The sequence below is a fragment of the Microtus oregoni genome, unplaced genomic scaffold (assembly GCF_018167655.1).
Source record: "Microtus oregoni isolate MIOR12 unplaced genomic scaffold, Mior012 000091F_ref0000469, whole genome shotgun sequence".
In the NCBI taxonomy this organism is placed as follows: domain Eukaryota; kingdom Metazoa; phylum Chordata; class Mammalia; order Rodentia; family Cricetidae; genus Microtus; species Microtus oregoni.
The window spans coordinates 1,775,500-1,798,561 of NW_024544600.1; the positions used below are offsets into that span (position 1 = coordinate 1,775,500).

At 45.2% G+C, this 23,062-nt stretch overlaps 2 protein-coding genes across 2 annotated transcripts; both read right to left on the reverse strand.

Moving 5' to 3' along the window:
* Nucleotides 1-208: 208 nt before the first annotated feature.
* Krt26 (keratin 26) lies at nt 209-9,504 on the reverse strand. The gene is made up of 8 exons (XM_041644004.1): nt 9,067-9,504; nt 8,125-8,207; nt 6,694-6,850; nt 6,408-6,569; nt 6,198-6,323; nt 4,977-5,194; nt 2,090-2,148; nt 209-702 (listed from the first exon to the last, which is right to left on the reverse strand). Exons 1-8 carry the CDS (start codon nt 9,502-9,504, stop codon nt 551-553), a joined length of 1,395 nt encoding a protein of 464 aa, XP_041499938.1. The 3' UTR covers nt 209-550.
* A 7,143-nt stretch (nt 9,505-16,647) lies between these two features.
* Krt27 (keratin 27) lies at nt 16,648-22,141 on the reverse strand. Its single transcript, XM_041643979.1, has 8 exons — nt 21,728-22,141; nt 20,961-21,043; nt 20,460-20,616; nt 19,963-20,124; nt 19,753-19,878; nt 17,830-18,047; nt 17,573-17,622; nt 16,648-16,934 (listed from the first exon to the last, which is right to left on the reverse strand). Exons 1-8 carry the CDS (start codon nt 22,139-22,141, stop codon nt 16,780-16,782), a joined length of 1,365 nt encoding a protein of 454 aa, XP_041499913.1. The 3' UTR covers nt 16,648-16,779.
* Nucleotides 22,142-23,062: the final 921 nt, after the last annotated feature.

The following is a 23,062-nucleotide window of genomic DNA, read 5'->3' on the forward strand; positions in this document are numbered from 1 at the left end:
GATAACTTGAGAAGCAGCAAACTCCTACACGTACCTGTGATAGAGACGCCTAAGTGTTTGCCGGGCGGTGACGGCACATGCCTTTAATCCCAGCACTTTGGAGGGGAGGCAGAGGCAGGCAGATCTCCGTGAGTTCGAGGCCAGCCTGGTCAATAAAGTTCCAGAGCTGTTAGCACAGAGAAACCCTGTCTTAAAAACCGAAAAAAAAAAAAAAAAAGCCCAAGCCCATGCTAGGGTACACCTCATTCTTCTCTGAACACCTCTCTTTGGACCCGAGTTTCAGATCCAAGTTAAAAATGTCTTTTAGTAAACCCCAACTCTGCTTCATATTGGCTTCATAATGGCTTTCCATAGATTTCTTTTCTCTGTCCAAGAAGGGTCCGGGCACCTCCGTCTGTATTACCTATGACAGTGGGAGAAGTGGGGAAAGGAAACCCGAGTCTAGTTCTCTGAGGAGTTTTAAGAACAGGCACAGATCATTTTCTTATGTTACTTGACCACTGGAATTTTGCAGAGACAGCCTTTTGTTTTAAGAACAATCTTTCAGTCACTACAGGGCTTTGGAAGGCACCCGCTGCTCCATGGTAATGTTGCTGATTTTAGAAGATTTTTCTTCTACCGAGTGCACTCTCAGGGAAAGGAGGCTGCCGAGTTGATCTAGCTCCTCAGCCACCGTTCTGACAAACGTCTCTTCTGTTGAGTCTACAATGAAATCAGGGAAATGTCAGTGCTAATCTTAATAGGGGAAAGGCACTTAGTCATGGCAGGTCTGTTTTTAAAAACTGGTTTTTGTAAGTTTGAAGACAATTGAGATACAACGCTATGTTTAAAGTCAGCGTTTAACAAGATCCATATTGATTGGTTGAACTCTCTTCTCTTTCTTGCTCTCTCTCCTTTTCTGTCTGTCTCTCTGTCTCTGTCTCTATCTCTCTCCCTCTTTCTGCAATGTGTACTTGAAAGCACAAAGGAAGTATGCATTAAAACAGTCTATTAAAACATCAGGTCTGGAACAATCAGTGCCCTCCCCTCCCTCCCTCTCTTCTTCCCTCCCTTCTTTCCTCCCTCCCTCTCCCCACTCTTCCCCTTTTAGAACTAGAGGTTGAATTCAGAGACTCAAAGCATATAGGTCAGGGCTCCATTTCTCACCTGTATGCCCAGCCCTCATTTCATGCTTTATTTTGAGACAGCATTCCATTAAATTGCTCAAACCGGCTTCTGCCTTACTCTGTGACCCAGACAAGGGTAGAATTTACAGACCTCCTACTGCAGCCTTCCAGCTACTTGGGACTGTAGGTCTGCTTGGCCAGGCCTGGCGATTGCCTTCTTTAAATACCAGCTTGCCTTAGCTTAGCAACTTAAAAGAAGCTCTTTTATTATGTAGTAAAACTGAAAAATAATGCATTCTAGGCACTAAAGATATTGGCGGGCTTATTCTTTATGATAGCGATTTTATAATTTCATTGTATCTATTCTACAGGGATATAAGATATGAACATTAAGGATTGTCAGGTGGGTATGGTGGTACAGATCTGTAATCCTAGAATGTGATAGGCAAAGGGCAAAATAAAAACAAAACAAACAAAAAACTATGCGTTCCAGGCCAGTTTGAGCTACAAAGCAAAACTTTAGGTAAAAATAAATAGACAAATAAGAAATAGATAGATAGATAGATAGATAGATAGATAGAGCCACAAAAACCTCACTGGGTAATTCACTAGATCTAAACTGAAAAGCAAATTTAGTTAACAAAGAAGAAGCTCATTTGATAACACTGAGAGGGTTCTGTAGATTCACCTAGGGCTGGGGGGATGGCTCTGTGAGAGATGCTCTTGCTGTATGAGTCCAATCCCTAGCAGGCAGGTACAAAAGCCAGGGTGGTGTGCAAGCTTGTCATCCCAGCATGGGGGAGGCAGAGACAGGGGCACTCACTGGCCGGCCATCCTGACCAAACTGACAAGTTCCAGACGATCAAGAGACACTGTTTCAAAGGGCAAGGTGGAGAGCAGGCACACACACACACACACACACACACACACACACACACACACACGCGTACCCAGACAGAATTAAACTGAAATCCTGTCCATACCATTGACTTCATTCTCAGGCTTGCTGTCCTTTGCTTTGTAGCATGTGGACTCACTTCTTCTGTGAAGAGAAGAGTAGATTATTGTCTTTTTCTTCCAATGATTGTGAATTGGAGATAACTGTTTTTTAAAATTAAAAGTAATTTATTGCTTGCTGCCAGCAAACAGAGTCTATTTGAAACTATGCAGCTACCAAGAAGCTGCACTTGGCTCCCATTATATATGTGCATGTGTGTGTTATCCACATATATGCAGGTGCCTGTGGACGCCAGAAGAGGGCATTAGATCCCCTGGATCTGGAGTTACAGGAGATTGTGAGCTATTTGACATGAGTGCTGGGAATCAAACTCGCTTTTAACGGCTGAGTCATCGCTCCAGCCCCAGAAACAATAATTTTGGAGTTCTAGTGTCAGTAAGTTTTAAATTGTTCTGTTTTAAAGGGATATTAATAAGCTGTTTGCGACTTCAGCATCGTGAAAAGAAATTAAATGGCTGCTTATGGCCAGACTCTTTTCCATCCAAAAACAGGGGCAGCACTCAGTAGTTCAGTGCCCTCTTGTAGAAGGAGCTGGACCAGGGACTGTAGAAAACAGAGATCTAGTCAGGCATGGTGGTGCATGCCTTTAACTCCAGCATTTGGGAGGCAGAGGCAGAAGGAGCTCTGTGAGTTTGAGGCCAGCCTGGTCTACAGAGCTAGAACCAGGAAAACCAGGGATCTGTTACACAGAGAAACCCTGTCTTGAAAAACCAAAAACCAAACCAAAACAAACAAAAAAAAAAAAGAAAAAAGAAAAAAAAGAAAATAGACATCTAAAAAACAGAGTAGTAGTATTTAATGTTAGAAAGACAACAATTTCATGTAAAAAGTTTTTTTTTTTTTTTATTTTTCAAGACAGGGTTTCTTTGTGTAGCTCTACCTGTCCTGTGACTCACTTTTTAGACCAGGCTGGCCTCAAACTCAGATATCTGCCTGCCTCTGCCTCCCAAGGGCTGGGATTAAAGATGTGCGCCACCACTGCCCGGCAAAAAAGTTATGTTTTTAACATTGCCTAAAAGGTACTGTAAGTTAAGTGAAGACTGAATGGCTTCCGAACACTGAAGAGGGAGCTGTCAACTGCTATGCTACCAACGCCTACTGGGTTGCCTTGCCCAGCCCTGATGTGAGGGCTTGTGCTTCGTCTCATTATATCTTTTTTTTTTTTGGTTTTTCGAGACAGGGTTTCTCTGTGGTTTTGGAGCCTGTCCTGGAACTAGCTCTTGTAGACCAGGCTGGTCTCGAACTCACAGAGATCCGCCTGCCTCTGCCTCCCAAGGGCTGGGATTAAAGATGTGCGCCACCACTGCCCGGCAAAAAAGTTATGTTTTTAACATTGCCTAAAAGGTACTGTAAGTTAAGTGAAGACTGAATGGCTTCCGAACACTGAAGAGGGAGCTGTCAACTGCTATGCTACCAACGCCTACTGGGTTGCCTTGCCCAGCCCTGATGTGAGGGCTTGTGCTTCGTCTCATTATATCTTTTTTTTTTTTGGTTTTTCGAGACAGGGTTTCTCTGTGGTTTTGGAGCCTGTCCTGGAACTAGCTCTTGTAGACCAGGCTGGTCTCGAACTCACAGAGATCCGCCTGCCTCTGCCTCCCGAGTGCTGGGATTAAAGGCGTGCGCCACCACCGCCCGGCTCATTATATCTTGCTATGCTGTGTTTGGTGGACATCTCTGAGAGGCCTGCTCTTTTCTGAAGGGAAATGGAGGAGGAGGAAGACGACGAGGAGGAGTGGATCTTTGGGAGAGGGAAGTTACCAGGGTACTGGAAGCAGTGGAGAGGGAGGGGAAACTGAGGTTGGGATATATTAAACACAAAAGCCAACATCATCAACAACAACAAAAACAAACAAGACTAGTCTGAAAAGGCCCCCTCACCCCGACCTCAGAGACTGCAAAGAAGGCAGCTTATCCAGGGTGAAATGCCATTTAGTAGCAGCCGCTGATACCACGTAGGTTTTGAGAGTCAGCTTCACGGTGAGGTGCTGCCGCCGAGAACAGCGGTTTCGCTGTATTTCCAGCTTTACCAGGGAGGTAACTGTGCTTCCAAGGGGTTTAACCATGTGTTCAGATTCACCCAGGATGTGATCCACACCCAGGATGCGATTCTGGGGCTTTTGGGGTCTTGGCTAACAAACTCTGATTTCTCTCTGTGCCATCTCAGGAGGTAATGTGCTCACCACCATACCACCAATGCAGTGAAATCTTCTTAATCATTCTGAACTAGGACAGAATGTGTGTGTGTGTGTGTGTGTGTGTGTGTGTGTGTGTGTCACTAGGGAAGTAACACAACAGACTGAGTTATGAAAAAATGTATTTAAACACAAGCATAAAAAAAGCCAATTTTTCCTTGGACCAGAGTACTGGGATGACGAAGGATTTTATATTTAATTGTTCTTCATATACTTATGCATGCAAATGGCTTTCATACTTAGATTGTTGATTTCTAGGCTATGTGTGTGGCCCATACCTGTAATCCTAGTACTCAGGAGGCTGAGGCAGGAAGATCACAGAGTTCAGGGTCTGGACTACGTAATGAGACTCTGTCCCTAAAAGTCACCACCAACAACAACCACAACACTCAAGCCAAAGAACCCCGTAAGTTCTAATTTCAAATTTCTGTCTGCTTTTGTTTCATTGAATGCAATATTGCACACACACACACACACACGATTTTAAGAAGTTATGGGATGCAATATGCTATATATCATAAAATAAGCAGAACATAAATGTGTAATATATGCTATACTTTTGTATTAAGCACGTAATATACTTAGACAATATGTGACTTGTACAGTAATTGCATGAAAAAGCCTACTTTGCACTTGGTTGTTTTGCACGTCAGCACTCACCGTTCCTCTCCATCCAGTAAGTTGCAGTACATGCCAATCTCCTTCTCTAAACACGTTTTGATGCCCAGCAGCTGCTCATGCTCCAGCTTCTGCCCCTCTGTCTCGGTTCGGATCTGCTGCAGCTGCTCCTCCCGCCCCCTGATCTGCTCCTGGATTTGCTGGAGTTGAGCGTAGTAATTCCCTTCGGTCTCGGCCAAGGAACTCTCGTAGGACTGTTTCTGAAAGAACAGCAGAGTGATGTGATGTGCTGGAGAGGGCGACATGTCCGCATGTGTACGAGGTGCACGTGTTTTCAGCCGAAAGTCAAAACCGGCGGGATTCGTGGAGAAAAGAACGTTGACATTTGGGATTGGTGTGTCAGAAGTAATGTTCGTGGATGCAACTCCTGTCACTTAATATATTATAGTCATTTAATTATGGGATTCATATTACTTAATATAGCATATTCTAGTCATTTATATACATTACATTTAATGTTTTAAACATTCGTTTTAGAGGGGCTGGAGAAATGGCTCCGCAGTTAAGAATACTTGTTGCTCTTGCGGAGGACCTGGGTTCCCAGCACCTTCATGGTGGCTCTCAACCATCTGTAACTCCAGCTCCAGGGGATCTGACATCCTCTTCTGAGCCCACAGGCACCAGGCCCATACACAATATGCATACATACATGCAGGCAAAACTCTCATAGACACCAAATAAAATATTAAAAATATCCACTGTACATATGCATTGACTTACCTATGCACACACGATGTTAGGTTTTGGATGTGGTTTGAGTATGTCCCCTCAAGAATTTATGTATCCGAGACTTGGTCCCAGTATGGTGATATTAAGCTATGTAGGGACCTTTAAGAGGTGGGGCTAGCGGGGGAGGTGGTGGTGGTGGTGGTGGTGAATCACTAAGGGCTCTACTCTTGGAGTAAGCTGATTTGGTTCTAGTCAGACACTAGTTAGTTCTCCGGAGAGAGTTATTTTAAAAACAGTTCTAGCTTCGTGTCTTATGCTCAAACTTTTGTAATGATGCCACTCGCCATGATGTGATGTAGCCAAGGAGGGCCTTGCCACAGTTGGGGTCATGCTACCTAGATTTGCAGCTTCCAAAATTGTAAGTAAACAAACATACCCCCCCCCCCCCTTTTTAACACAATACCCTGCTTGGGGTGTTTTGCTGAGGCAGTAGAAAGCCGGGAGACGGACAGCCCCCGTTCCCTTCCTACGTACTATCGCTGAGATGGACTGGAGTTCTATTTCCAGAGTTTGCAGGTTGCGTTTCAGCTCCATCAGCTCGTTTCTGGCCGCCGTGGCTGCTCCTGCATCATCTGAAATCTGTCGCTGCAGCGTCGCGCTCTGAAGAGGAATGGACACAAGGGTTAGTAACCCGCTCGACTGATTCCCCAAAGGGCCCCTTCCGTATCCCGGCCGCGGAGATACCTTCTCTTTAAAGCAGGCCTCTGCATCTTTGCGGTTCTGCTCAGCCAGATCTTCGTATTCAGCCCTCATGTTGTTCAACATGGCGGTTAGATCCACGCCGGGGGCCGCGTTCATCTCCACATTGATGGTCCCCCCTGATGCGTTTTGCAGGACGCCCATTTCCTGGAAAGAGGTAATCATTAATACCCAGGGGAGGATTTTGATTGACAGCCACACCCTGGTATGGAACGGATAGTGGGCGTGGAGAAGGAAGCGGTGTGTGAGGCTGTTCTGCAGGCTTCCTTACCTCCTCGTGGTTCTTTTGGAGGCATGTCAGCTCCTCGCTCAGAGCCTCACACTGGATTTCCAAGTCGGTCGTAGAAAGCGTCAGCTCGTCCAACACTCTGCGAAGACCGTTGGTGTCGGCCTCAACACTCTGGTGTAGAGCAAGCTCATTTTCATACCTTGAAGGGTGTGAAGGTGTTTTAGGATTGTGATGACCAGTGGGTATAACGTGTAAAGACACTTGGTATGCCGAGGGGTAGGTATTCTGATTCTGTGTGTATTTCTGAGGCTTTGTGCCATGTCAAACTATTAAGATAGTTTGAGATACCTATTAGTTTATAAGTACAATTAATTTTTGTGTGAATGTGTTTGCACATGCGTGTGCATATGGAGGTCAGAGGTCAATATCGGTGTCTTTCTTAATAACTTGCCACCTTCTTTTGTGAGACAGGATCTCTCAGTGAATCTGGAGCTCACCAGTTTGTCCAGACTGACTGACCGTCAAGCCCCTCCTGTCTCCACTGTACGAACACTGGAGTTACACATGCATGTTGCTATTCCCTTCTTTTTATGTGGCTGCTGGGGGTGTGAACTTAGGCTTTTGTGACAAACCCTTTATCCACATCCCAGCCCCTAAAAATACATTATTTTATTGTTTTTTTTTTTTTTGATTTTTCGAGACAGGGTTTCTCCGTAGCTTAATTTTAGAGGTGTTACTTCTTTTTTTTTTTTTAGTTTTTCGAGACAAGGTTTCACTGTGGTTTTGGAGCCTGTCCTGGAACTAGCTCTTGTAGACCAGGCTGGTCTCGAACTCACAGAGATCCGCCTGCCTCTGCCTCCCAAGTGCTGGGATTAAAGGTGTGCGCCACCACCGCCTGGCCGAAACTGTATTTTTTTAAACACTGTCTGGCCCATTAGTTTTAGCCTCTTAACCCATTTTTAATAATCTATGTAGCACCACGAGGTGTGCTTACCAGGAAAGATCTTAACCTGCGTCTGTCTGGAGTGGGAGAACCATGGCGACTCCCCGACTCAGCTTCTTTCTCCCAGCATTCTGTTCTGTTTACTCCGCCTACCTAATTTTATGTCCTATTAAAGGGCCAAGGCAGTCTCTTTATTTAACCAATAAAATTAACACAAAACAGAAGACTCTCCCCCCATCAGATGGCTCAGTGGTTGAGAGCACTGACTGCTTTTCCAGAGGACCCACATCTGGTTCCCAGCACCCACATGCCGGCTAACAACTGTCTGTAACTCTGATTTCAGTGGATCCGATGCTCCCTTCTGGCCTCCAAAGGTACCAGGTACACAAGTCATGCACAGACATACATGCAAAGCACCCATATACATAAAATAAAACATAAAAAACAGGCTTTTAAAGCAAAAGATACACTCTCTAGTGCGACTGTCGTCCTTTAGCCGCTATTAATAACAATCTCCACTTTTCACCTACTTCATCCTGAAGTCATCAGCTGTGAGCCTGGCGTTGTCATTCTGAAGAATAAGGTTGGCATTACAGGAGGTCATAGAAGCAATCTGAATGGGACAGATCAAAGGACATTCCAGCATCAGTGTGAATCTGTCTCAGGTATCTATGTTGGCGTCTTTCTTTGGACACTCAAAGTGGTAGAGCTCGTACCTAGCGTATTAGACAACACCACCAACAAAAACCATGAATAAAATTCAGATAATAAGGAGATCCACAGATAATTTCATTGTTACTCATTGAAAAGTATGAATTAAATATCAAAAACAAAAAAAATTAATGCAGCCTCCTTGTGGCTCTACATACTAGGCGAACACTCTGCTACTGAACTGGGATACTGGCTGTATCCCCAGCTCTCGTTTTAGTTTTGATTTTGAGATAGGATCTCATTAAATTACCCAGGCTAGCTTCATACTTGTGATCCTTCTGCTTCGTCCTGGTAGGGTGGCTGGGATTTCAGGACCTTATCTCCAGGCCTGGTTCAATTATATTGGCGTTGAAGCTATTTCTCTTTGACTATTTGATTCTACATCTTTGAAAAATTATTAAATACCATACTTAACTCCGGGAACAAAGAGTGGGCAAATTCCACACCCCATACAATTGGTAAGTACATTTGAAATGAATGAAAGAATTGAGCTTGATTATGATGAGAGCCACAGGCGTGCTGGGCAAAAGCTGTACTATTATATCGACTATATTTCTAGCGTTTTCTTTTAAATTGAGATAGAGTCTCTAAGTTCCCAGGCCAGCCTCAGCCTTGTGATCCTCTGTCGCAGCCTCCTCAGTAGCTATGATTAGTGATGTGTGCCACCACACCCCACTGCTAAATACCTTTTAGGGTTCCGTTGCTTTTAGTTGTGTTCGCGCCATGCCTACAGCTACAGTATGGGACTCAGCCGTTCTTACCTGTCGTTTCAGATCCTCGATGACTGAGAAATACTTGCTGTAGTCATAGTCAAGTCGACGACCACTGCCAGGCCCAAATTTCTCATACCAGTCCTCGATCTTCTTCTCCAGGTCAGTGTTGGCCTCCTCCAGGGCGCTCACGTGGTTCAGGTAGGAGGCCAGGCGGTCGTTGAGGTTCTGCATGGTCACCTTCTCATTCCCAGAGAGAAGCCCAGACTCGTTGTTAAGGAAACCAGCGCTGTTCGCCCTTCCTGACACCTCGTTGCCATTGCCAAAGCTTCCTCCAGAAGAGATGCCCCCGAGGGTGCAGGAAAAACTGCTCTCTGCTCCGGGCCCAACGCACACATTCCCAGCCACAAAGCCTGCCCCTCCCCTGGACAGCCTGACAGACCCAGCTCGAGAACAGACCCTGGAACCCCCAGAAAATCGAAAAGACATGGCGACAGGACAACCCAGCGACCTTCTTCCCGAGAGAGGTGCAAAGTCAAAGTCTATCTTCCACGGGGTGACAAGCCCACTGGCTTTTATAGGATTCAATCTTAGCTATGCTGATCTGTAATAAAACATTAGTCGTATTTTAATTGCTATTTTTCATAATTGGGTGATTTTTAATAGTGTCCAGTAGGTGGCAAAGAGCCCCAAGGATATTTTTTTATATATGAAGAAGGTGCCAGGGACGGTGATCCTAATTCATAGGCTTGCAGTCTTAGTAAGACTAAATCATAGCCCCGTGGATCACAGCGAGAAAGCCATCATTTGTGCTACCAAGATGAGAGTTTACATCCTTTTGACCCCTGGAAAAGAGCAGAGACCCTGCTTCCCACCAAGAACAAAGAAAGATTTGCTCCCTGTGGGGTAGAAACCCACCAAAGTATCTCAGTTGACTTGACTGGGCATTCTCCTTCCTACGGAGACGGAAGCTCTCCATATTTAGCGATCTCTTGCCAATAAGAATTCTTGACTTGTTCTATTTTTGCACATGCACGTATATGCATATTCACGGGTGTCTGCGCGTGCCGATGCACGTGTGTGTGTGCATGTGTATGCTCACAGGCGGGGCGGCCATAGGACAACCTCAGCTGCTGTTCTACCATTTACCTGGCTTGCTTTTTGAGATGGGGGGTCTTATTGGTTTGTAACTTGTGATGTAGGCTAGGCTTGCTGGCCAGGAAGCCCCAGGATCTGCATGTCGGGATGGTAAGCGGAAATCCAAGACCCTGTTTTTTTTTTTTTTTTTTTGCACGGTTCATTGGGATCGAACTCATGTCGTCATACTTGCACGACAAACACTTTATTTACTGAGCAGTCTTTCCAGCCCCTTGTGCTTGTTTGTAATAAGCTGAAAACGAGTACCAAGCTCTATAGTAACTTTTGGAATGGGTCTCATGTAGCCAAGGCTTTCGAACTTCAGTTTTCCTCTCTCAGCCATCTGAGTGCTGGTATGCAGACACATGCCGCTGAGCCTGGCGAGAGTTTATTTGGTCTAGGAGCAGAACATCAATTCACTGGCTACTGAGACTCCAAATTGTTTGCTTTTTATCCTTAAAAAATACATTTTGAGATAGATTCTCACTATATAGCCTGGGTCAGCCTGGAGCTCAACTTAGAGAACAAACTGTCCTTGAACTTGTCTTATCCACTGCTGCGCCTGGCTCCCCAAATGCTGAGATTTCAGGCATGCACCACCCCACCCCATCATGGTTCTCTAGTTTTCATCTATGTATGTGAAACATTGTGATTCCGAGACTAGAGTTTCACTTTGATCAGTGGGAAATGAAATACATGGGAGAGGGGGCTGTTTCCATCACTCCCTAGGACATCCACAATGTGGTACCCAGGCGACTGGTTGTCCTGGGGAACCGATGCGTTCTTCTTTTCCATGGAGCCCTTGGGAAATGAGCCTGTCTCTTCCTGCTTCGCTTCTCTAGGAACAGATGAATAGAATCACATCCGACAGTGCCAGTCAAAGGGTTCAATGAGCAGCTCCAATAATGGATGGCTAGAAGACAGTCTGAAGGGCACAGACACTTTGTAAATGCTAATTATTTGTATTATTATAATAAGGTGGACACACCAGACAGGGCCAGGTTGCTGTCACTTACCATGGGTACAAACCGATTGGTGGACTGCTAACAGGTTTCGTTCTGAAAACGTGAATTCTTTCCTCAGTGAGAGTTTTCAGTGTTGTAGATACTGAATTTTGAGAAATAGCAGATGTTTGTCACTACAGCACAAAAGCTGTTCAGTAGACTATAATGTCTGCATTTGGAAAGCATAAATCTTTAAAAATAATCAACACAAAACTATAATTCAGACCGTACCAGTGTTCTATAAGATTTCTAAATTATATCCAGAGAATTATTAGTGATTTTGCTATGGCTTGGCCAAATTTTTACATTTTTGCCAGTGTTTCCCACACATGAAAGAACCAAGCAGTGTGTTGGCAGAATAATAGTTTGTAAGACTGGATTTTTTTTTTAAAGATAAGAGTGTTAATGAGACTGCAAAGTATTATTAAGCCAATCTATTTATCTCCAGGTAGCTTATAAATACTCATTAACTTATCTCTGGTAGAATACGTTAAGCATATATTATTAGAACCATTTTGGAGATGAGCTGGCTCTGGAAATAACATGTCCACACAGATCACAGACTTCTCCGTCAAAGCAGGCTGTACGATGCTTAACTTCCGGAAACACAGTTGGTGTTTACACATAGGATGTCTCTTTACGTCTCTTCACAGATTTCTTGTAAACTAAAGTTTTTTTTTAAGTTTATTTTTTGTGTGTATATATGAATGTTTTGTCTGCATGTATGTCTGTGCACCACTTGCTTGCCTGGTTCTGGTGGAGGTCAGAAGAGGGTGTTGGGTCCCCTGGAACCGGAGATACAGATGACTGTGATCCACCCTGTGGGTGCTGGGAATTGAACCCAGGTCCTTTAGAGCCAGGGCTCTAAACTGCTGAACTATCTCCCTAGCCCTCTGAACTAAAACTTTAAGAGTATAAATATACTTTAGTGTTTTCTGGAAGTAGAAGATGACTTGAGCAAATTCCCCAGGTCGCTTCTATCAGTGTCTTTGCTTCTTCAGGTTATAGGCTCATGGTCAGAAAGCCACGTGCAATGGTATCTTTCTTCATTTCTCAAGAACCTACTAGGTACTAAAGTGTCACGTTCTTTGTATGTTGTTGGCATCCAAAGAAATTGAACTGAATTGAACTTTAACTTTTATGACGTTTTAACATCTCACTTCAGCCTGAAGCTTTTCATTGCTGTCTTACTTGATGCCAAGCCTGAGGACTTGAGTTCGATTCCAGGACCCACATGCTGGAAGGAGAGGACTTGAGTTTGATTCCAGGACCCACATGGTGGAAGGAGAGGACTTACAGAAGCAAACTGTCCTCTGGCTTCACATGTGTGCATGGCATGCTGTGTCTACATGCTCACATCTACACACACAAAAAATAAATAGAAAACAATGTAAGAACTGGAAAGATGGGTATTTTATATCTCTTGGGTATTTTGGAAAAGCATTTTATTCAAAAAACCTTTTATGTATGTAAATATATATATATATATATATATATATATATATATATATATATATATAGAGAGAGAGAGAGAGAGAGAGAGAGAGAGAGAGTGCCTACATGCTGCGGTATGCATGTGAAGGTCACAGGATAACTTCCAGGTGTCAGTTTTCTCCTCCCACCATGTGTGTAGAGCCTGGGGATCCGATTCAAACCTTCCCACTGCCACCTCGCTTGCTGGGAAAACACTTTCTTGGATATGGACAAGGTTTATTTTGTCACCAGAGTCCTTGTGTTTCTTCTGAGAATCTGGTTGTGGTGTGTTCATGCCTCGCCGAATGGCTTCTTTGCAGAAGAGATCATGACTAGAGCTAGCACCCCTTTTCACGAGCGGGAGGGTGGGGCCGCAGAGCTCCTGGTAATCAGCAACGGGGCATTAGGTTGTGGCTAAGCACAGACGGTGAGTCAGTCTGTCTGAACTCCAGCACCTCCAGTTATTAGTTGTGTGATTCTGAGAAAATGACTCCGCTGCTCTCTGACTCAGTTTCCTTACTCGTAAAACGATGATGACCGTGGCATCCACCTTATAGCGTGGTTGTGGGGACCAAGTGGTTTCTAGACAATATCCTCCTATCCTTTCAGCCTGGTTCCAGTAGAAAGAGTTTATTCCCTTAGTTCGGATGGTTTGATGATCAGACATCCAAAACACCGAAGGAAATCTGAGCTAACATTGAGTCATCGAAAATAGGCTAAAAAAGAAATTTTGAGAGTTTTTTTTTTAATGATTTTTTGTTTTTGGTATGAATGCTCCATCTGCATGAATCCCTGCACGCCAGAAGAGGTCATCAGGGCATTAGATCCCATTACAGATGGTTGTGAGCCACCATGTGGTTGCTGGGAATTCAACTCAGGACCTCCGGAAGAGCAGTCAGTGCTCTTAACCGCTGAGCCAGCTCTCCAGCCCTGAGAGTTGTTTTTAACTCACGACAAAATTCAGAGGAAGGTGCAAAGGTTTCTCACAGACTCCCTGCCATCATGCATCCCCTCCCCGCTTGCTTATCAGTTCCCACTGGTCCATGTGAGCAGCCCTCTCTGGAGCAGTGCCTGTGTTCCACAGTTCACTGACTGACACGCCATACTCACGAGAGTCCATGGTTCACGTTAGAGTTCACTCTTGGTGAACCCTATTTGCTGGACAATTGTATGTTGACCCATGCCTGCCTTCAAGGTAGCATATAGACGACTTTCCTTATTCTATGAATCCCTTGACTCCCCATTTATTCTCCCCTCTTAGTTCTTGGCGATCACTGATCAACGTTACTGTTTCCACAGGATGTCAGAGAGTTGGCCTCCTACATGATGTAGTCTTTCTAGATTGGCTTCTTTCACTTAGTAATACACATCAAAGTTTTCTCTCTGTCTCTTCATGGCATGCTAGCTCTGGCTAATGCCCCGTCGTATGGATCTGTTATCATTTATTCGGTCCTCTGGAGGAGGAACAAGTGCTCTTAATCACAGAGCCATCTCTCTAGCCCCTCCTGTGCAGGTTTTTGTGTGGCGATGTTGTCACCTCCTTTGGATAGAGGAGTAAGGATCCATTGGTTTCCAGCAATTGCTGGATTGACTGGTCAGAGAGTGTTATGAAATGTTTAGCTTTGTAAGAAAGAGCCCGATGAACTGTTTTCCACAGTGGCTAAGTATTTCTGACTGTAGAACAAGAGATCCTCTCCATTCCGGTTTTGATATAAGAGTAGAAGATGTAAAAATCAGTTTTTCAGAAAATGAAGTGAGTGTGTCTGTCTTAGGCTTACCTGAGTATGTTGTCTTAGTTGCATTTTTGAGGCTAGGTCTCATGTAGCCCAGGCTGCCTTCTGTCTGTAGCTAAGAACGACCTCAGGCTTCTGGTCCTCCTCCATGCACCTCCCAGAGTGCAGATACAGGGATGTGCCACCACACCCAGGGCTTATGTGGTCCTGGGATAGAAACGAACACTTTGTGCGTGTTTGGTTAGCACTCTCCAGACTAAACTACACGTCAGCTTCTATTTTCAATTAATTAATGAACTTTAATTTTTCTTTATTCTTGAGCATTTCATACAGGAAGATAATGAAATATGATCCTATATTCCCCTTCCAATTAATTGAATGAGAAAGGTTTCCTGCAGTCTGGGGCATTTGAACTCTTGATCTCCAGTTGATGGCAGTGGTTTGGGGAGGTTTAAAAGGTATGGCCTTGCTGGAGGAGGTATGTCTCTGGGGCCAGAATTAGAGAGCTTAGAACTGACCACATTCAGTTCACTGTCTCTGCTTTATGCTTGTGGTTCAAGATGTAAGCTGTCGGTAGTCTGTTCCAGCCACCATGCCTGCCTGCTAGCTTTACCCTGACGTCATGGACTCTGACCCTCTAAGCCAAAAGAAATTCTTTCTTCTCTAAGTTGCCTTAGTCATGGTATTATATCACAGTGACAGAAATGTAACTGATATGTCTCCAATATATGCCCCTTTCAACTTCATAGTTTTTTTCTTTTATAACCCACTGAGTCCAGTTAGTGTTGCCCATATGTGCATGGGTGTGGGGCTATCCATGGGAACCCACCAGTGGTCATATTTTCCATAAAGAATTATTTTCTTCTCCCCAGCAGCTATCCACTACCATCAGCTCCTTGATAAGGGTGGTCCCTGAAGAATCGTCTACTCCATCTCTACCGGGATGTAGTCTCCTTGATCTTGTGAAGGTAGCCACATCTACCTCCATAACTCACAGCTGTGAGTTCACAAACACAGTAGCCATTTCAAGTCCAGATGGCAGCATTCCACAGCACTCCTCTGTTGGTGGAATTTTCTGGCCCACCAGCCAGTTTCCAAATAACCACACCGAGACTTATTCTTATAAATGCATGGCCAATAGCTTAGACTTACTACTAACCAGCTCTTTCATATCAACCTACATTTTTATCTATGGTCTATCACATGGCTCAGTACCTTTCCTCAGTATGACATATTCATCTTGCTTCTCCTAGTGACTTCACCCTTCTTCATCCCAGAGCTCTCTCCCTGTCCTGAACATCCTGCCTAACCTCTTCCTGTCTAGTTAGTGACCATTTAGCTCTTTATTAAACCAATGAGATCAACATGCATTCAGTGTACAAAGATTATTCCACGGCACCCTTCCCCATCCTCCAGATCTTATATTTTTTCCACCTACTTTTCCACCACATTCCCTGAGCTGTGGACTCTCACTCCCCTATCGGCCATCAGTAGCCATCAATTATTTCCTTAGCTAGGCGTGAGACTTCACGAATTCCTTCGCCACTGATGCTGGAAATTTGATTGGCTTGGTATCGTGAGGGTCTTGTGCACAGAGTCAAAACTGCCATGAGCATTACAGCCCAGTCATGTCCAGAAAACACTGGTTTTCAGCACTCTTCCACTTCCTCTGGCTCTTGCAATCTTTACCCTCCCCCTCATGCAATCTCTTTCTCTTCTCTTAAAAAAAATCTACATGTATCATCTTTCCTTAGGATGTTTTTGTCTCTTTTATTTTCTATTTTCACTTCCATGAGTCTACTATATATACTGAAGATCATTTATTTGTATTTTATATGTATGAGTGTTTTGCCAGCTTATTTATATGTTTACTCTATGTGTACAGTGCCCAAGGAGGCCCAGATGGGGGTGTTGGATCCACTGAAACTGGAGTTACAGGGCATTATGAGTCTCCATCTGGGTGCTGGGAAGTGAACCTGGGTCATCTCTCCAGCTCCAAGAACTGGTTTTTATTTTTAATTTTTTAGTAGCTGTTGAGTGCCTAGCACTCAACTTATATACACCCAGTATGTGTGGAAGGTTGGGAGATTAAAATTTTGTAGACACACGAAAAGACTACAACCATTACATATTCAACCAGTTCCTAACTTGCAAAAAGCATGGAATAAACAGAGGAAATTAAAGGTGGAGCTTAGCTTCCATGGGAGGGTGTACTTCAAATGCAGTGAAGAACCAGAACCAGGCAGGATAGCTTGCAACAGGAAGACATTTATTGAAACACCACCAGAGAGAAAGCCAAAGAAATGTCACTAGTCTAAAAGGTTTGTCTTCACTCACTGGGAGAGAAGCAGAAACGTAAGACGGCCCTATTTTGGAAAACCGCTTAGATTTGGTATTTTAAAGTAGGGCTCTTCATTTTAGGCAGTGGAGTTCAAGAAGGCATCCTTTCTTTGCTCATTCTTGTTTACTTTGGTAGATTTTTCTTCCAGGGTATGAATTCTGGAGGAGAGAACCTTGCCACGGGGATCTAATTCTTCAACAACAGTTTTAACGATGGCGGTTTTAGATGGCTCTGAAAGGACACAGACAAACCATGAAAAACTTAATTCACAGATGGGGAATAATTCAGCATTTGAAAAATATAGACTATGCTGGGTGGTGGTGGTCCCAGCACTCAGGAAGCCAAGGCAGGTGGAGCTCTGAGTTCGAGGCCAGCTTAGTGTACATAGAAAGTTCCAGAATAGCCAGTGCTACACACACACACCCCTGCCTCAACAAAACAAAACAAAAGAAACATATATAAAAAAAAAGACAGAAAATAAGAGAAAGGTAGACTTCAGAGCTCGCTCCACCTGTGAAGTGCTTGCTTTGTAATGATGAGGACCTGAGCTCCATCCCCAGAACCCACATAAAACAAGTCACATGTAATCCTAGGTCTGGGGAGGTGGAGACAGGAGGATCCTTGGGTGCCACTGACTGGCCAGCCTCATCAACTTGGCAAGCTTTAGGTCCATAAGAGACCCTGTCTCAGACAAAGAGGTGGGTGAGGAGCGCTGCTTGAGTTTGTCCTCTGGTCTCCACCTCCAGGTGCACCTGCACACATGCACACAAGAGGAAGAGAGGGTCCAGGGATGGAGGAGGAGGAGGAGGGAAAGAAACAAAGAAAGGAGAGAAGAAACCACTGAAGGTTTTGTAGAGCTTTTAATTTACCCTTTATCTGATTTCCGGGTCCTCCTGGGCCTTTTGACTTAACACAAGAGCTGTAAAAAAATAGATTTTTGCATTATTTACTTCTCTGTGCTGTGCTAAAGCAACCGAGAAGCAGAGATTAACAGGAGTCATTGGCGGCTGAAATAATACCAGGGACTGTGCATCCATTCCCCCATGACCTGGACTGCAGAGACCTGCCGCAGCTTCAAGTGACTTTTAGGAACCTTAAAGAGAGGCCTTCGAGGCACAGTGCCTACCCCTCGTCTCCGTCGATGAGGCGGCAGTAGGTCTCGATCTCCTTCTCCAGGTGGGCCTTGACGTTCAGCAGCTGCTCGTATTCCAGCTTCTGGCCCTCGGTCTCGGTCCTGACCTGGTGCAGCTGCTCCTCCAGGGCGCTGATCTGAGCCTGGATCTGAGCCAGTTGTGTGCAGTAGTTGCCCTCGGTCTCGGTGAGGGAGCACTCCAGCGAGTGTTTCTGTGGTTTGGAAAGACGGTATTAGACGACATCCCTGTCCCGACTCAGAAGAAGCCTCTTAGAAGAGAGTCATCCTTCCACAAGGCAATCACTCCTCCCCAGGGCCATGGAGACGGCTGTCGGGGAAGTGCTTGCCTTGCAAGCATGTGAACCTGGGAGCCGTCCCCAACACCTACACAAAAAGGCAGGTACGGCTGTGTGCTTGTAGTCCCAGGGCTGGGGAAATGGAGACAGGATGTCTATGACTTGATGATCAGCCAGCCTGGCTGAACTTGTGACCCCAGGTTGAGACAGGTGAGAGACCCTGTCTCCAAAAAACATGGTGGAGAGCTCCGGAGGAACGGCACCTGAGGTTGACCTCTGGCCTTCATACACATGAGCACACACTCACACCCACATGGGCACCATACACACGAACATACACTGCACATATACACCAACAGCCATTTTCATCTAGAAGATTCCATTTGTTCATTATTCATGGTGCACGCCATACTAGTCTGATAATCATATAGATGGTGGCAAATGGTCCTTGTCAATCCAAAAAGGTGAAACTGTTTCTCTCTAGGGTTCAGCCCAAAGATCCCTGCCCTATACACTGATGCACTTATGGGGTGTAGCAGCTTCCAGTTTTCTCAGTAACAAAGGCCCCCCTACATTTTGCTTCCGCATCATCAGTCCTGCCAATCATTGCTTTTCTAGTCAGTTATATAAACAGTGCATATAAGGGATGATCTAAAGAAAAGCACCAGCCCCTTAAACTGTTGACAAATGGAGATGGCAATATCTCAGTATTCTCTCTCTCTCTCTCTCTCTCTCTCTCTCTCTTCTTTTCTTTCTTTCTGAGGCAGGATCTCTCTATATAGCCCTGGCAATCCTGGAACAAGTTATTTAGACCAGATTGGCCTTGAACTCACAGCGATCCAACTGTTTCTGCTTCCCCAGTGCTGGGATCAAAGGTGTGCACCACTCTGCCTGGCTAGGTGACAGTATTTACTGACCATTTTGAAGCCAGGTATTTTCCTATGAGGCCCGTTTTTAACACATTTACATACAGCACATGCGTTCTTTTGTGGGTCAGGGCTGGCCGTCTCCTAGCCATAGGAGGAAAGGTACAGACTCTGGTCTGGCAAGTGGGAGAGTAAGTCCCATTCTTCGTCTCCATTTGTGCTGCTCTGGGAGTCACCGCCCCTCTTTGAATCTGATTCTTCTTCTGGAGATACTGATGTGAGCTGTGAAGACGGCCTGCCTACGCCTCAGGGGGCATTGCAGGCTAACCTGTGGGTGAGCGACTGGGCAAACCCTTAATGAAAAGGATGATTATTACTGTCATTAGGCGCGTTTCGCTTTAGACTCAAACTTCACACCTCTACTTTGCTTCTTATTTATGCCGCTTAAAAGGAATTTAAGTGCTCTTAATTAACTGACCAACAGGAAGGCTGGGTGGGGAAACCGGGGAAGATATTTCTGCTCTGCAGAGATTTTTTTGATACAGGTAAAATGAATTTCTTCCGGAGCACGTCAAAATAATTGTATTTGCAGGTTCCCAGGGCTTACTGACAGCTAGGCATGACTTTCAAGCATATGTCAACAAGTAATCAGAGACTAAAATCCCAAGTGAGTAACACTACAAGGATGAAAATTCTTAGGAGGTTTTTTTTTTTTTCAACTTCCAAAGCAAAGCTGCCTCGTCCTTCATACTTACCATGGCCAAGAGGGACTGCAGCTCTATCTCCAGGGTTTGGAGGGTCCGTTTCATCTCAGTAAGTTCGTTCCGGGCTGAGGTGGTGGCTCCAGCATCGTCTGAAATCTGTTGTTGCAGGGTGGCGCTCTGCGAAGGCAGGAGCTGGTGTCAGGGTGGGGACAGCGGCATCCACACCTGGTGCCAGGTGTGTGCCCACGAGCCTGCCTTTACCTTTTCCTGGAACCAGGCCTCGGCGTCCCTGCGGTTCTGCTCAGCCAGGGCCTCGTACTCGGCTCTCATATTGTTCAGCAGGACGGTGAGATCCACACCCGGGGCCGCGTTCATCTCCACGTTCACGTTGCCTCCCGCTGCGCACTGCAGAGCCTGCATTTCCTGGAACGGTTTGTTCAGCCACATCAGGCTCTGACTGGTTGGTAGGGAGCCAATTGACAGGATCCACATGGCTCAGAGCTTTTTCTGAGGTTTGTTGCTTTTTCTCATTTGAGACAGTCTTACTCTGGAGCCCAGGATGCCCTTGGACTCTCAGCCATCCTCCTGCCTGAGATCTGGGATGGGAGCTGTGAGCTACCATCCTGGACTGGTTTGTTTCATTTGAGAAGGAGTAATAGAAACATTCCAAAGGCATAGGGGGAAATTAAAACCGTCTTGGTATGAAGCTATTTCGGGAAGGAGGCAGGCTATGAAGACAGGGAAGGTTGAGAGCCTACCTCCTCGTGGTTCTTCTTGAGGTACGCCAGCTCCTCCGTGAGTGTTTCCAGCTGGACCTCGAGGTCAGTTCTGCACAGGGTCAGCTCATCCAGGACCCTTCGCAGGCCATTGATGTCGGCATCCACACTCTGGTGAAGCGCCAGTTCACTTTCGTACCTTAGAGATGTGTTGGAAGGGTTCATTGTCTCCCACCAGATTTGAGACTCCCCACTTTCTGGGTCATCCTAAAACTTAACCTAGCACAGCAAGCTTCAGCGAGACTACCTTCAGCGAGACGCACTTCTATGAAGCTAGATAATGGGGGTAGTCAAAGTTCTCTTCCCTTCTGACCGTGACAATCATTTGTGTTAGCTCCGAATTCTCTAAGTTAATTGGGTGAGTTAACTAATGCTCTAAAATGAACAAAGGGACAAACAACAGAGCAGACTCCCAACGACATGCCAGGAAAAGAGGGAAGTCCCGGGATCACTGCTGGCCTGTTTTCATTCGGCTCAACTCACTTCATTCTGAAGTCATCCGCCGTCAGTCTTGCGTTGTCGTTTTGCAGGACGATGTTGGCGTTGTTTGCGGTCGCGGAGATGATCTGATGAATGGAGAGGTGGGTTAGAGTGAGGACATAATAAAACAGGCACATTTCCTTGCACTCCAGGAGCATCTGGAAACCACAAGAATGCTTCTCGCACCTAGAGCTGATGATCAGGTGTTGTGAACATGGGAGCTCAAGATATAGTCAGTTTTACTTTATATTTTAATTTCTACTTCACCTTTAAAAAATTTCCTCTTAGATTTATAAATATATAGTTGGAGACACCAGGCAGGTTTTTTTTATATATATATATATTTTCATTTTACTAAAAAGATGCTTGCATGCCTGATTTCAGATGGGTGGGTCATGATCAAAGATTGTAATTATAATATAAATTGTTATTGTTTTTTTTTTTTAATTCACTTGTTTTATGTGTATGGGTGTCTTGACTGTGTGTATGTTTGTGCACCATGTGTATGCCTGGTGCCCCCAGAGACTGGGAGAAGGCTTCAGATCCCCTGGAACTAGAGTTAGGTTGTGAGCCACTATGTAGATACTGGGAATTTAACCCTGGGTCTTCTGGAAGAGAAGCAGTCTGTGTTCTTAACTGCTGAGCCCTCTCCCCAGCCCAGAAATTATTTGAAATATTGACAATGAAGTTCTAGAAGCTGTGTTCCATGTCCTGCTGTGACCTCTTCTATTTTTCCTTGTCTATATGTCCCATGTCCCTGTACTTCTTACCTGGGATCTGAGGTCATCAATGATCGGGAAGTATCTACTGTAGTCATGATCGAGACCACGGCATGAACCAGGTCCAAATTTTTCATACCAGTCCTTGATCTTCTTCTCCAGGTCGGCGTTGGCCTCCTCTAGCGCTTGTACATTCTCCAGGTAGGAGGCCAGGCGGTCGTTGAGGTTCTGCATGGTCACCTTCTCATTGCCTGACAGGAGGCCATGCTCGTTCGTCGTAAAGGCCCCACAAGATGCACTGCCCATACCGAGCCCTCCTGCGGAGGAACTGCCTCCAAAGGCGCAGGAGAAACCACTTCCGATGCCTGGCATGCCGCATGCATTTCCAGCCCCCAAAGCTGCTCCGGTGCCGGAGAGCCTCACGGAGCCCAGCCGTCTGGATGCGGAGGAGAAGCGAACGGACATCGTGCTTATGCTGGAGTGTTGCTCCGAGGGTGAATGTCCTACTGGGTGAGGACTGCTTTATATATGCAACGTTAGGGTGTCTCTAGGGGAAACTCTGCCTCTCCTAGCAAAACGGTGTTTGCTAGCTCATTGAGAATTACCTGTAAGTGGGTGACATTTTGCCCTAATGAATGTCTTCACCCTGCCGTGGCCACTTCCGTAGGTGGATGGTTATCTTGATGTTTGTTGTCTTTGGGAGGGAGGGAGCAGGGTGGAGTATTATCAAAGTTATTATAGTGATGCCTTTGAATTTAAGGTGAGCAACCCTTCCTGCCTCCTAGGCTCCAGGAGTATACAATCCCTTAAAGAATTCCAAAGCAATGTGGCAAATACAATCCTCTTTCCCTTGCCCAGCAACACCTGCGTGTCTCTGGCAAGCAATTCACATCTGCCTTGTTCTCTATCACATAGAGACGTTGAAAATAATTTCAAGACCAAGAGCCTTGGATTCTGGAGGAAGGAAGCTGAGTTTTAAATGAAAAAAAAAAAATAAAGGGCCTTTTTTGGAAACAGAAAGTTTTCCCTTGATCTTTTATCCTTGCTGAATTACCATTTAATCTGAACAGGTTTTTGCCCGAGTCATGATTCTAGGCAGCTCATAAGGGGAACTCTATTAGTCTCCATGGCCCCTAATTAATTTCCTTCTTTCCTTCCTTCCTTCCTTCCTTCCTTTCTTCCTTCTTTCTCTTCCTATTACATTTTTTATTGATTTTTATTGAGCTCTACATTTTTCTCTGCTCCCCTCCCCACCTCTCCCCTCCCCTTCAACCCTCTCCCAAGGTCCCCATGCTCCCAATTTACTCAGGAGATCTTGTGTTTTTCTACTACCCATGTAGATTAGATCCATGTATGTCTCTCTTAGGGTCCTCATTGTTGTTTAGG

Bases quoted from the DNA above. Each gene is read 5' to 3' on its own strand.
- Krt27 (XM_041643979.1), bottom strand. From the start codon at position 22,141: ATGTCCGTTCGCTTCTCCTCCGCATCCAGACGGCTGGGCTCCGTGAGG. The intron at 21,044-21,727 runs GTAAGAAGTACA...TCCATTCATCAG, and splicing joins TTGATGACCTCAGATCCCAG to ATCATCTCCGCGACCGCAAA. The intron at 19,879-19,962 runs GTAAAGGCAGGC...CTGCCTTCGCAG, and splicing joins AGGCCTGGTTCCAGGAAAAG to AGCGCCACCCTGCAACAACA.
- Krt26 (XM_041644004.1), bottom strand. From the start codon at position 9,504: ATGTCTTTTCGATTTTCTGGGGGTTCCAGGGTCTGTTCTCGAGCTGGG. The intron at 6,570-6,693 runs GTAAGGAAGCCT...ACCTCTTTCCAG, and splicing joins TCCAAAAGAACCACGAGGAG to GAAATGGGCGTCCTGCAAAA. The intron at 5,195-6,197 runs GTACGTAGGAAG...CTGTTCTTTCAG, and splicing joins TCCAGTCCATCTCAGCGATA to AAACAGTCCTACGAGAGTTC.